Below are 14,264 nucleotides of genomic sequence, written 5' to 3' on the forward strand. Positions count from 1 at the left end.
AAAAGGGCAGACAAATAAACAGTGACAAGTTTTTTAAAGTGCTTGTACACAAATGCTAGAAGTCTAAATAATAAGATGGGTGAACTAGAGTGTCTCGTGATAAAGGAGGATATTGGTATAATAGGCATCACAGAAACCTGGTGGAGTGGGGACAATCAATGGGACACAATCATTCCAGGGTACAAAATATATCGGAAGGACAGAACAGGTTGGGCAGGGAGAGGGGGAGGGGAGTGTCACTATATGTGAAAGAAAATGTTGAATCAAATGAAGTAAAGATCTTAAATGAATCCACATGTTCCATAGAATCTCCATGGATAGTAATTCCATGCTCTAATAAGAATATAACAGTAGGGATCTATTACACTGCTCTACAGCCAAAATGCTTCTGAAATAAATATAGTCAAACTTTACTAATTCTGGGTCACTGAGAACAAAAATGATGCTTAAAATTGTTGATTGGCTCTAGTTTTCAAGATATGTTATTGGGTCAGTATATACGACCCTTGACTTGGGAATGGCGGAGGATAAGTGAGTTATAAAGGGAAGGGATCTCAATTTAAACCAGAAATGACTAAAGTACATCTTTGACTGGATCTATGAATAAATCTATGACTGGGTTTGGACAGTACTTGCTTTTTAGGCAAAACAATGAATGATGCAATCTGAAGCTGGTATTGCGTCATACACGATATGAATTGCATCATGTTATTCCTAGAAGTCATGGATGATGCAATCATAACGAAGCTTACATCACTCTGCTGAACAAATTGCCCTATATCAGCTCTAGAAATCATACAGTGCCGTGCTCTCTTATTTGTCAGTGTTTGATTTTGCAAAGGGACACACTTCTGTTTAGCCAAAGTGAGCAGAGATGCCTCGTACTTGTGTGAACAGTGCAGATAACTTCTGCTATGTTTGTGGTGAAGTGACTTTTGCATCACAAAAGCGCAGTATAACCACTATGGTTAAGAAAGCCTATCACCTTTATTTTGGTTGCAAAATTGGAGATCAGGACAAGAGGTGGGCCCCACACATATGCTGCAACACTTGTGCAACAAATCTTCGCCAGTGATTGAACAGGAAAAGGAAATCTATGCCTTTTGCAGTGCCAATGATTTGGAGAGAGCCAACAGATCATACCAGCAATTGTTACTTCTGCATGGTGCCTCCAGTTGGGAAAGGTGTGTCAAAGAAGAAAAAGTGGACTGTGCATTATCCAAACATTCCATCAGCTATACGCCCAGTACCCCACGGAGAAGGACTGCCGGTTCCTGATGCACCAGAATCATTCTCACTTGAGTCAGACGAGGAAGAGGATGAAACTTCTGGTCATGAACCATCAATGTCACAGGACCCACATTTTCTCCCATCCTCCTCCTCTGAACCACACCTCATAACACAAGGTGAACTGAATGACCTTGTCAGGGATTTGGAACTACCCAAGAGTAAGGCAGAGCTGTTGGGCTCCAGACTACAGCAGTGGAATCTCCTAGCAGGTGATGTTAGGGTTTCCATGTTCCGTGACCATCAAAAGGATCTTGTCCCATTCTTCTTCATAGAAGGTGATCTTGTAGCCTGCAACAACATCGATGGTGTGATGGCAGCCCTCAACATCGTTCACGATCCTGATGAGTGGAGACTGTTCGTTGATTCATCGAAGACGAGTTTTAAAGCTGTTTTACTGCATAATGGCAATGTTTTGCCATCAATTCCAGTTGGTCATGCAGTCCATATGAAGGAAACCTATGACAACATGAAACAACTTTTGAGGTGCATAAACTATGACCAACATCAGTGGCAGCTTTGTGGCGATTTGAAGGTTGTTGCTCTCTTGCATGGTCTGCAGACTGGATACACAAAGTACTGCTGTTTTCTCTGCCAATGGGATAGTCGTGCAAGAGATTCCCACTAGATCAAGAAAGATTGGCCATTCCGACAGTCATTGGAGCCTGGGAGGAAAAGTGTTCAGCATCCACCACTTGTTGAATCAAGGAAGATTTTGTTACCACCCTTACACATCAAGCTGGGTCTGATGAAGAACTTTGTCAAGGCCATTGACAAAACACAAGCAGCTTTCAAGTACCTCCGTGGAAAATTTCCAAGGTTAAGTGAAGCTAAGATAAAGGAAGGTGTCTTTGTTGGTCCTCAGATTCGTGAACTTCTTCGAGTTGACCATGCACTGCGTGGCAAGGAAAAGACGGCATGGAAAGCCTTCCAGTTAGTGGCAATAAATTTTCTCGGAAACAACAAGGCAGACAACTACAGGTTGTTGGTGGAAAACCTCCTCAAGGCATACAAAAGCCTTGGTTGCAACATGTCACTAAAGATACATTTTTTGCACTCTCATCTAGATTTTTTTCCCATCGAACTGCGGAGCAGTGAGCGACGAGCACAGCGAGCGATTTCACCAGGACATTGCAACAATGGAGAAACGCTATCAGGGCAAATGGAGCCCATCAATGCTTGCAGACTATTGCTGGACAGTGACAAGAGATGCTCCATTTAATGAATACAAGAGACAAGCCAAGAAGCGCCAAGTAGACACTGAATAGGACTAAACTATGTACATAATAGTTTTTTGCCTTTTGTTTCATAATACATTTTATTTATATAACCCTTTTGCTGATTTTTAAAGTGTTACATTAACAGGACAGGTGAAATATTATCATGTAAAGCAACCATAAACACATGAAAAGACCTAGGTTTACAATTTATGATTAAAACTCTACTATCTACACAATATACATGGACATAAAATGTAAAAACTTAAATATCTTAGAAACAGTAGCCAATCAGTTGTTTTAATTGTCAAATCTGAATTCAGCACATCAAAATACATAATAAATAGCTCATTTTATCTCTGAAGCAGACGACTTCTCAAAAATTGTAGACCAGTGTTATCAACCACCTGACCAGGACAGTGATAGTGACAATGAAATGCTAAGGGAAATTAGAGAGGCTATCAAAATAAAGAACTCGATAATAGGGTGGGGTTTCAATTATCCCCATATTGACTGGGAACATGTCACCTCAGGACAAAATGCAGAGACAAAATTTCTTGATACTTTAAATGACTGCTTCTTGGAGCAGCTGGGGAACCCACAAGGGGAGAGGCAATTCTCGATTTAGTCCTGAGTGGAGCGCAGGAGCTGGTCCAGGAGGTAACTATAACAGGACTGCTTGGAAATAGTGACCATAATATAATAACATTTAACATTCCTGTGGTGGGAAGAACATCTCAACAGCCCAACACTGTGGCATTTAACTTCAGAAAGGGGAACTATGCAAAAATGAGGGGGTTAGTTAAACAGAAATTAACAGGCAGTGACTAGAGTGAAATCCCGGCAAACTGCATGGACACTTTTCAAAGACACTAGAATAGAGACCCAACTTAAATGTATACCCCAAATTAAAAAACACAGTAATAGAATTAAAAAAGAGCCACTGTGGCTTAACAACCATGTAAAAGAAGCAGTGAGAGTTAAAAAGGCATCTTTTAAAAAGTGGAAGTCAACTCCTTGTGAGGTAAATAGAAAGGAGCATAAACACTGCCAAATTAAGTGTAAAAATGTAATAAGAAAAGCCAAAAAGAAGTTTGAAGAACAGCTAGCCAAAAACTCAAAAGGTAATAACAAAATGCTTTTTAAGTACATCAGAAGCAGGAAGCCTACTAAACAACCAGTGGGGCCCCTGGACGATCGAGATACAAAAGGAGCGCTTAAAGACGATAAAGTCATTGCGGAAAAACTAAATGAATTCTTTGCTTCAGTCTTCACAGCTGAGGATGTTAGGGAGATTCCCAAACCTGAGACGTCCTTTGTAAGTGACAAATCTGAGGAATTGTCATATATTGAAGTGTCATTAGAGGAGATATTGGAATTAACTGATAAACTTAACAGTAACAAGTCACCGGGACCAGATGGCATTCACCCAGGAGTTCTGAAATAACTCAAATGTGAAATTGCGGAACTATTAACTAAGGTTTGTAACCTGTCCTTTAAATCAGCTTCTGTATTCAATGACTGGAAGATAGCTAATGTAAGGCCAATATTTAAAAAGGGCTCTAGAGGTGATCCCAGCAATTACAGACCGGTAAGTCTAACATCAGTACCGGGCAAATTAGTTCAAACAATAATAAAGAATAAAATTGTCAGACACATAGAAAAACATAAATTGTTGGGCAAAAGTCAACATGGTTTCTGTAAAGGGAAATCATGTCTTACTAATATATTAGAGTTCTTAGAAGGGGTCAACAAACATATGGACAAGGGAGATCCAGTGGTCATAGTGTACTTAGATTTCCAGAAAGCCTTTGACAAAGTCCCTCACCAAAGGCTCTTACGTAAATTAAGTTGTCACGGGATAGGAGGGAAGATCCTTTCATGGACTGAGAACTGGTTAAGAGACAGGGAACAAAGGGTAGGAATGAATGGTAAATTCTCAGAATGGAGAGGGGTAACTAGTGGTGTTCCCCAAGGGTCAGTCCTCGGACCAATCCTGTTCAACTTATTCATAAATGATCTGGAGAAAGGGGTAAAACAGTGAGGTGGCAAAGTTTGCAGATGATACTAAACTGCTCAAGATAGTTAAGACCAAAGCAGACTGTGAAGAACTTCAAAAAGATCTCACAAAACTAAGTGATTGGGCAACAAAATGGCAAATGAAATTTAATGTGGATAAATGTAAAGTAATGCACATTGGAAAAAATAATCCCAACTATACATACAATATGAGGGGGGCTAATTTAGCTACAACTAATCAGGAAAGATATCTCATTGTGGATAGTTCTCTGAAGACATCCACACAGTGTGCAGCGGCAGTCAAAAAAGCAAACAGGATGTTAGGAATCATTAAAAAGGATAGAGAATAAAACGGAGAATATCTTATTGCCCTTATATAAATCCATGGTATGCCCACATCTTGAATACTATGTACAGATGTGGTCTCCTCATCTCAAAAAAGAAATACTGGCATTAGAAAAGGTTCAGAGAAGGGCAACTAAAATGATTACGGGTTTGAAACAGGTCCCATATGAGGAGAGATTAAAGAGGCTAGGACTTTTCAGCTTGGAAAAGAGGAGACTAAGGGGGGGATATGATAGAGGTATATAAAATCATGAGTGATGTGGAGAATGTAAATAAGGAAAAATTATTTACTTGTTCCCATAATATAAGAACTAGGGGCCACCAAATGAAATTAATAGGCAGCAGGTTTAAAACAAATAAAAGGAAGTTCTTCTTCACACAGCGCACAGTCAACCTGTGGAACTCCTTGCCTGAGGAGGTTGTGAAGGCTAGGACTATAACAGGGTTTAAAAGAGAACTAGATAAATTCATGGAGGTTAAGTCCATTAATGGCTATTAGACAGGATGGGTAAGGAACGGTGTCCCTAGCCTCTGTTTGCCAGAGGGTGGAGATGGATGACAGGAGAGAGATCACTTGATCATTACCTGTTAGGTTCACTCCCTCTGGGGCACCTGGCATTGGCCACTGTCCGCTGACAGGATACTGGGCTGGATGGACCTTTGGTCTGACCCAGTACGGCCGTTCTTATGTTCTTATGACTTGCCCTTGGTGAATCCATGCAGACTGTTCCTGATCACCTTCCTCTCCTCCAAGTGCTTCAAATGGATTCCTTGAGGACCTGCTCAATGATGTTTCCAGGGACTGAGGTGAGGCATCCAGCCCCATGGACTTGTGTATGTCCAGCTTTTCTAAATAGTCCTTAACCTGTTCTTTTGCCACTGAGGGCTGCTCACCTCCTCCCCATATTGTGCTGCCCAGTACAGCAGTCTGGGTGCTGACCTTGTTTATGAAGACTGAGGCAAAAAAAGCATTGAGTACTTCAGCTTTTTCCACATCCTCTGTCACTAGGTTGCCTCCCCCATTCAGTAAGGGTCCCACACTTTCCCTGACCACCTTCTTGTTGCTAACATACCTGTAGAAATCCTTCTTGTTACCCTTCACATCCCTTGCTGCAACTCCAATTGTGCTTTGGCCTTCCTGATTACACCCCTGCATGTTCGGGCAATATTTTTTTACTCCTCTCTAGCCATCTGTCCAAGTTTCCACTTCTTGTAAGCTTCCTTTTTGAGTTTAAGCTCACTGAAGATTTCTCTGTTAAGCCAAGCTGGTCACCTGCCATATTACTATTCTTTCTGCACATCGTTCCTGTGCCTTCACTAAGGCTTCTTTAAAATACAGCCAGCTCTCCTGCACTCCTTTCCCCCTCATATTAGTTTCCCAGGGGATCCTACCCATCAGTTCCCTGAAGGAGTCAAAGTCTGTTTTTCTGAAGTCCAGGGTCCATATTCTGCTGCTCTCCTTTCTTCCTTTTGTCAGGATCCTGAACTCAACCATCTCATGCTCACTACTGCCCAGGTTGCCACCCACTTCTACTTCCCCTACCAGTTCTTCCCTGTTTGTGAGCAGCTGGTCAAGAGGAGAATGGCTCCTAGTTGGTTCCTCCAGTGCTTTCACCAGGAAGTTGTCCCCAACACTCTCCAAAAACTTCCTGGATTGTCTGTGCTGTATTGCTCTCCCAGCAGATATCAGGGCCTGTGATCTGGAAACTTCTGTTAGTTGTCCGAAGAAAGCCTCGTCTACCTCATCCTCCTGGTCTGGTGGTCTATAGCAGATGCTCACCACGACATCACCCTTGTTGCTCTCGCCTCTAAACATAACCCAAAGACTCTCAACAGGCTTTTCTCCAGTTTCATACTGGATCTCTGAGCAATCATACTGCTCCCTTACATACAATGCAACTTCTCCACCTTTCCTCGCATATCTGTCCTTCCTGAACAGTTTATACCCATCCTGACAGTGCTCCAGTCATGTGAGTTATCCCACCAAGTCTGTTATTCCAATCACATCATAGTTCCATGACTGTACCAGGACTTCCAGGTCTCCCTGCTTGTTTCCCAGGCTTCTTGCATTTGTGTACATGCACCTAAGATCATAGAATCATAGAATATCAGGGTTGGAAGGGACCTCAGGAGGTCATCTAGTCCAACCCCCTGCTCAAAGCAGGACCAAAGATAACTAGCCAATTCCCTACTGTCTCAGTATGAATTAGGAGGCCTCCCCTGTTGTACCCGCCTCCTTGTGTTTCCTCCCAGTATCCCACTCCCCCACTTCCTTCTGGGCTTAGGTCTCCATCCCCCGGCGAACCTAGTTTAAAGCCCTCCTCACTAGGTTAGCCAGCCTGCCTGCGAAGATGCTCTTCCCTCTCTTCGTTAGGTGGATTCCATCTCTTCCTAGCAATCCTTCTTCTTGGGAACCTGAGAAAACTCACTTTAAAAAAATGTTGAAAAGGGGGTTGGGTACAAGTAGGATTCCGCCTTTCAGAGATGGAGGGTAAGTAATTCACAGTCCTCCCACAGCCCCTTTGCCTGGCTTGTACCATTCTGGTGGAGTTACTAATTTACCTTGGGTATGGGAAATCACCTAAGCCCCAAGAGGTTCGATCACTAGTACTGGCTTTGGATGAGTATGGAAACTTAGCGAGTGCTTAGCCATATTGAGTCACCAGCACGACCTCCAGTGTGCTTATCAGTAAAGGTGCCACTTTTCTCCCACGGAGGAATTACTATTCATGTGTCTCCTTTGCTGCCTCATCACCACAGAGTGAGCTTCCATTTGATTCACTGCTCGGTACACCTACTGAGAGAGAGGACGTGAAAGCTGTGTACAGCAAAGCCATAAAGCTGCCCCGCTGCCTTTGATAACACTGACTGGTCCATTTCTTCTCAGTATCCCCAACCTGAAGCCCAACCACGAAGGCCCCGTAGTGGCTGTGAAGGGGAGAAGCCTCCTGCCATACTGCCATTTCGAGCTGGAGGACTCTGACTACCTCACCGCAAACAGGCGCAACCCAGAGCTGCGAGGGCCCTGGGGGGCTGCGCTGGATCCCAACACCAGGGTGATTGAGTTTGCATCCGTCGGAGTGCACACTCGGAACCGCAGGTGGGCGTGGAGAAGGCTTCACTTGCTGACTGCTGGCTAGTCACAACAACTCAGCCAGAGACCAGTCTTCTAAACTCCTTGTGGCACAGCTGCACTTGGGGCTCTGGGCAGACAGGAGCAACATAGACTAGCCATCTTTGCTTCCACCATCCAGTCCTGCAACAAACGTAGCTGGTCCCCAGACCATAGGTGTCATCCAGTATAACTCTGCTCTCTCTCCACGGGATTGGCCTCTTTTTTGACTCTTTGAATACTTGATAGGGTCAGCGAAGGAAATAACCCCTCTAGAGAGCTCTAAAGAGCCTTGTTGTGCTGGATTTTACCCTCACCACTCTGGTGCTAGGGTTTGCATGGGGCTGACCTCAGTATCTGTTTACAGAGGATAAAGGTAGCCAGCCAGCCCAGAGGGCTGTGGGGACTCCAGAACCGGTAATGGGATGGAGCTGTCATGCCCATAGCAGTGGAGGTAGATGGGGTGTGCCAAGGAATCCTCCCTTGGAGGAGCTGGCAGTGCCCGGTGTCTGCTGAGCAGCCAAGCCACTAGCTCCCAGAGCTGTTCACTGTTCCCTTTCTAATGGCAATTTCTGTTTGTTGTGGCCAGGACCTTCATGCTTGTGAACCCCACCAATTCCACCTACTCCTTCCAGTGGGCCTGTGAACAGCCAGAAGACTTGCGAGAACAGTCAGTCTTCAGCTGTCTGACAGAAATGGGCCAGATCCGGCCTGAGAAGAAGGCCGAGGTAGGAGGGAGGCTGACACAGGTGTCTCGTCTAGTGGTGTACAGGTCTCACTGTGTACAATACTGCTCTAATTGTAATGCATAGCTTTTACACGGCACTTTGTTTTCAAGCACTTGAAAGAGCTGAGCTTATTTCAATCCTGCAGGCGCAGGTGTTGCCAACTTGCATCACCACCACCTGAGGCGAGGGCATGGGGAGGGACTGGCAGAGGAAAGGCAGCTTTAAATGCGATCTGGGTTGCCACTGGTGCCCCACGGATGGGGAGTGCCCCGAGATTAATGGAATCAGCACATCTCCTGCCCACTCACTGGCCAGCCTTGCCCACTTCGTAGGCTGTGCCAGACTGCTCTAGCTCCGTTGGCTAAGCAGGGACTACGGGCAGCTTGTTCCCCGGCAACACCTCAGTACAGGCAGCCTTCTGAACCCACCCGGGCTGTGCGGGCAGGCAGGGGCCTGTCTCAGTAATAGCTAGTTCTCACAAGCTCCCTCTGACGTAGGGGAGTAAGAAAATGAAATGGGCAGGTGGGTGAGGGTAAGGAAGGAGGTTTCTCCAAGAGCAGAAATGAATAGGGACCCAGAGACAAAGCCCGGAGCCCGGGGATTGGATGACCCAGCTGAGCAGTGTTGGGATACAGAGTCTTTCCGCTATAGCCCCCTGGTTTGAATCTCTCGAAAGCCGTTAGGGGCTGCCTGTTGTCTGGGTGACAGCAAGCTGTCTAGTGGCCAATGTGAAGCAGATTGTCTCACTTCAGATTCTTGTGATTAGCCAAATCACATGTCTGCTATAGCAAACTGGCACAGTGCCATCCCAGTCCCGCCCAGGAGGTTGTGTGTTAAGCAGGCATGGAAGCTGCCCTCTGACCCGTTCCGGTAGCTGCCATGGTCAGAAGTGAGAACATTTTGGAGGGGAAGTTTGCTCTCCCCTATTTTGTGGCTAACTAGAGGGCTCAAGTCTGCATGACAGCCGACTATTGGAGACAGGATGCTGCAGCTACAGTCGGAAGTGTGGGTATCTCTCCTCATGAGCAATAGCCACGTCCGAGGGTGAGGGAAGACTGAATGAGGGAAGGGAACCATAGTGGTGGGAGGACAGAGAAGCGCCTGCTTGTAGTGGTGCGGGACTCACTGGCGCAGCGCCTCCTGCTGGTTATCCTGGGAATTAGCTCAATTTCAGCCTGGAGCGCCCCTGCTGGCCGGTGGTTCACCTGCCTCAGGCCCCGTGCCCTGCCCGGACCCCAGTGCCTTTACCTCTGGGTTCTGCTCCTGCAGTACCCCCGCTCTGGGTCTCCCCTCCCAGGGAAACCCCCAACCCTCTCACCCACCTTGCCTCAGTGGCTGCTGCCAGTCGTCATCTAGCCCCCGCTCACTGGGGCAGATTGCAGTCTGTAAAGGCCACTCATCAGCAAGGGGGTTGGACTCTGCCTATCTCTGGGCTGCCCTTCTGCAATCCCAGTACCTGCTTTGGCCTTTAGCAAGGCCCGCAGCCTGGGGGTTTGCCAGGCTGGAGCTCCCCAGCTCCTCTGGCCTTTCCCCAGCCCTGCTCTACTCCCAGTACCCTAAGCTCCCAGCAGCCAGGTCCTCCCCTCTCCAGAGCAAGAGCGAGACTCCTCCAGCTCCTGACCCCCAGCCCTCTTCTCAGGGCCAGCTGGGCCCGGATTGAGCTGGCACAGCTATGGTCAGCCACTCCCTCAGCTGCTCTCACTGCTTTCAATCCCTGTTCTGCAGGAGTGGGGCAGCGCCCCACTACACTGCTCCACGTCTTTCTTTGGTCAACCTGCACAGGCTGGAAGTCAGCACAGAATCTGGCCCATTGTCTTAGTGTTCTCTGCTAAAACCATCTTTGGGCATCTCCTTTTGCACGTGGCACAATCCTGCACCAGGAAATTCTTGAATGGAAGGGAAGAGTGTTGTCTACATAGGGACACTCAAGAAAGTTAATCTGCATTAACTAAAGATATGAATTTAAAGTGGATTAATTAAATTATATTAAACTCCTGTGTGGACACTCCTGTTCAGAATTAGAGTGGCCTTAATTGGATTATGATTATATCACTTCAGTGAATTAAGATAAATTGAATTAAGGCCGCTTTAATTCTGAATAAGAGTGTCCACAAAGGAGTTTAATATAGTTTAACTAATCCACTTTAAAAATTATTTGGATTAAGTTTCCTGAGTGCGCCTATGTAGAGAAGCCCTAAGTGTGTCTCACTCACTGTGGGGATTAGCTGGCCACCTGCTCCTTCACTCCAGAGCAGGTGTTCTGTTCTCTTGACCTTGGAGTTATGTACTCCTGCTTTTTTTTTTTTTTTTTTTTTTTTGGCACACCTAAGCCTGAGCATCTGAGAAAGTCAAAGCAAAATCAATATGACCCAATCCTGCAGCTCCATTTACTTATTAGAGATGTCTGCCTTGGTAGGTGTGCTGCTGGCTAGTTTGTGCAACTGCCTGAGCTCACAAGCAGCTTGCAGTTCCCAGGAAAGCTAGCAGGCATTCATTCCTCACTGAGGCAATGGGTTGCACAAGATCTCAAAGGGATGAGAAACCCTTTGTAGTGTGCCTGTAGAGCAAGAAAATGGGGCTGTCACGCCATAAGAAGATGACCTTGCTGATCAACCCCTATGTATGTGTAACCCGGCCTACGCAGCCTGACTGTGAATTCCTCTGGTGGCTAGTCCATGTGTATGAGTCTGCTACAGCCTTGGAGCTGTGGAAGCAGGATTCTTCAGCATAGGCTGCAGAGGCTCTTCAACTCAGTTATTCCTGTGATCTAGCTACTAGGTGGAGACCGAGAGCCACATACGGTATTACACCTGTCCCATTCCTGATCCAAGTCTGGTGTATCACCCATTTCACCACCACTCCATGGATAGTCACCTGATTTAATTTGCCTCCTCTTCCCTCAGGTCACGTTTGAATTCATCCCGCAGCACCTGGGTACCACAGAATCGTTTTGGACCTTTGCAATCCCTGAACAGAACATCTCAGTCCCATTCCTGTTGGTGGGCAACACCACCGACCCCTCAGTATCGCTGGACAGATCCCACCTGAACTATTTCTCTCTGTTAGTCGGTAAGGACAGACTCTGTGTCCCACACTATGGGAGCCTGTGATCGCTGCTACCTTTCACTTTTCTCTCCATTCAAAAATGTAATGTTCTATAGTTACTGTTGATCCTAGTTCTGTTATTTAACATTAAAAAACTAGAGGCTGAAAGTGGAAAAGAGCACTTCAAAGGAGAAAGACAATTTCTGTCCATCTCTCTTCGGGTTTATATTGCTGCCCATCACCTTAGTATCTGAGCACCTTCCATGTAAAACAATAGCAATGTTCAGCAGCAGTCAAAGAAGCTAATGTCAGGAGCCCTTAGGAATGGGATAGAAAATAAGACAGAAAATGTCATAATGCCACTATATAAATCCATGATACTCCCACAACTTGAATACTGCATGCAGTTCTGGTTGCCCAGTTTCAAAAAAGATATATTAGAATTGGAAAAGGTCCAGAGAAAGGCAACAAAAATGATTAGGGGTACGGAACAGCTTCCATATGAGGAGAAATTTAAAAGACTAGGACTTTTCAGCTTAGAAAATAGACAGCTAAGAGGGAGGGATCTGATAGAGGTCTATAAAATCATGAATGGTGTAGAGGAAGGGACTGTTATTTACCCCTTCACATAACACAAGCACCCAGGGTCACCCAATGAAATTAACATGCAGCAAGTTTAAAACAAACAAAAGGAAGTACTTCACACAATGCACAGTCAACCTGTGGAACTCATTGCCAGGGGATGTTGCAAAGGCCACAAGTGTAACTGGGTTCAGCAGAGAATTAGATAAGAATTAGATAGATAGGTCCATCAGTGCCAGGGATGCCACTCCATGCTCAGGGTGTCCCTAAACCTCTGACTACCAGAAGCTGGGACTGGACGAGAGGGGATAGATCACTCAATAATTGCCCTGTTCTCTTTGTTCCCTCTGAAGCATCTGGTACCAACCACTGTCACAAGACAGAATCCTGGGCTAGATAAACCATTGGTCTGACCCAGTGTGGCCGCTCTTATGTTCTTAATAGCAAAGATCCTAGTTGATTTCATGCAATGTCTGACATTTCTCCCTTTTCAGGCTCAGAACTCTGCTGCATGGGGCAGTGTTGGTTTTTTTGTTTGTTGTTTGAAGATTTTATTAATGTATTTATTGTTGGTTGGTTGGTAGGGGTTTAAGGGTAGAAGGGGTGTCAGATTTCAAATTTCTCAAGCAAAGCTGCTTATTAGTGGTGAGTGAGATATAGCAACTGGGGAAGAGGGAGGGTGGAGTAAAGAGTGGGTTAAAGAAGAGATTTCCGATGTGTTGTCAGCTGAATCCCAGTCCATCCATTCATCCACCAGTACAGTATGTGAGTGTGTGTCAAGGGGTTGGTCCCATGTGAAGGTTTCATTGGTTCATGCCTGGTGTGGGGACATTCGTGAGCGATTTCCGTTGGTAACCCCAGCTGAGGGCCTGCAAGACCCATGTCATGCCAGATGCTCTATCTGGTATTCGTGCGTTTGCATTCAGGGTCAGATCTGCTGCCTTTAGTGATGCCTTTAGAGATTGCTGCTGTTTTTTACTCCTGTTAGCCCTAAAGCCCGCACAGCTTTTGCAAAATGTTTAGAGTTTTGGACATTTTTGTCAGGGCTATTTTACCCATCCCATCTCCTTGCACATTAAATGTAATCAAGCTCTGCTGTCAGACTGGGATGGGACGTCTACACTGCAGCTGGGAGGGAGCCTCACAGCCCAGGGAGACAGATACCTGTGAGCTCCACTTGAGCTAGAGTGCTAGAAATAGCAGTGTGGACGCTGTGGCTCTGGTGGAGACTGGGGCTGGCCCCCCACGCTCAGACCAGGGGCTGGGCGAGCTGGAGGGCCTGAGCTGCTTCCCAAGCTGCAATGCTAGCTTGATTGCTCTCAGTTCCAGCATAAACATACCCTTAGTCCCTGGCTATGCACAACCGGGTCTGGTCCACCTAGGTGCTACCCCAATACAAAATACCAATAATTATACTGATGAGGGTACCGAATTCTGGGTTAGCTCAGATGCTGTATTTCTCATGCGCAGCTCAATGATAGACAGCCATGTTGTTCACTAGCATCCCTAGTGATTCCCTCCGCCTGTATAGAAGTTTAATTTATTTTACATTCTGCATTAACTATGCTTCTCCAGCAGGGGGAGCTTTTTTGCCTTGTCCTTTCCACCTGCAGCACATCTTGCCTAGTAAAAAAGACTTGGACAAGCCATGCACTTTTCTATGAGATAGATGAGTGGTGGCTGATTCCATGCCAACCTGCCAGGAGAACTAAAGGTTTGCTGTCTCCTTCCTGTGTTTCCTCCAAAGGACATGAGGCCCACAAGACGGTTCACATGATTAACAACGAGAATGAGACCTTCAGCTTTGCTTTCAGAGACTGCTCGCGCTATTCAGAGGGACACATTAACTACCTAACAGTGCAGCCCATGGAGGGCTGCATTCCACCTCTTTCCAGGTAAAGGGACAGAGAATGTCTAGGGCTCACAGGG

At 45.9% G+C, this 14,264-nt stretch overlaps 1 protein-coding gene across 2 annotated transcripts in view; it reads left to right on the forward strand.

The window, feature by feature from the left end:
- HYDIN (HYDIN axonemal central pair apparatus protein) overlaps positions 1-14,264 on the forward strand; it is a 446,593-nt gene that overhangs the window by 399,447 nt on the left and 32,882 nt on the right. For both annotated transcript variants that reach the window (XM_065567801.1, XM_065567802.1), the window contains 4 exons: positions 7,756-7,968; positions 8,570-8,708; positions 11,612-11,777; positions 14,083-14,230. In XM_065567801.1, the coding sequence (XP_065423873.1) occupies positions 7,756-7,968; positions 8,570-8,708; positions 11,612-11,777; positions 14,083-14,230 (666 nt within the window). The remainder of the gene's footprint in view (positions 1-7,755; positions 7,969-8,569; positions 8,709-11,611; positions 11,778-14,082; positions 14,231-14,264) is intronic.

Source organism: Chrysemys picta, chromosome 14 (genome assembly GCF_011386835.1).
Source record: "Chrysemys picta bellii isolate R12L10 chromosome 14, ASM1138683v2, whole genome shotgun sequence".
NCBI lineage: Eukaryota > Metazoa > Chordata > Testudines > Emydidae > Chrysemys > Chrysemys picta.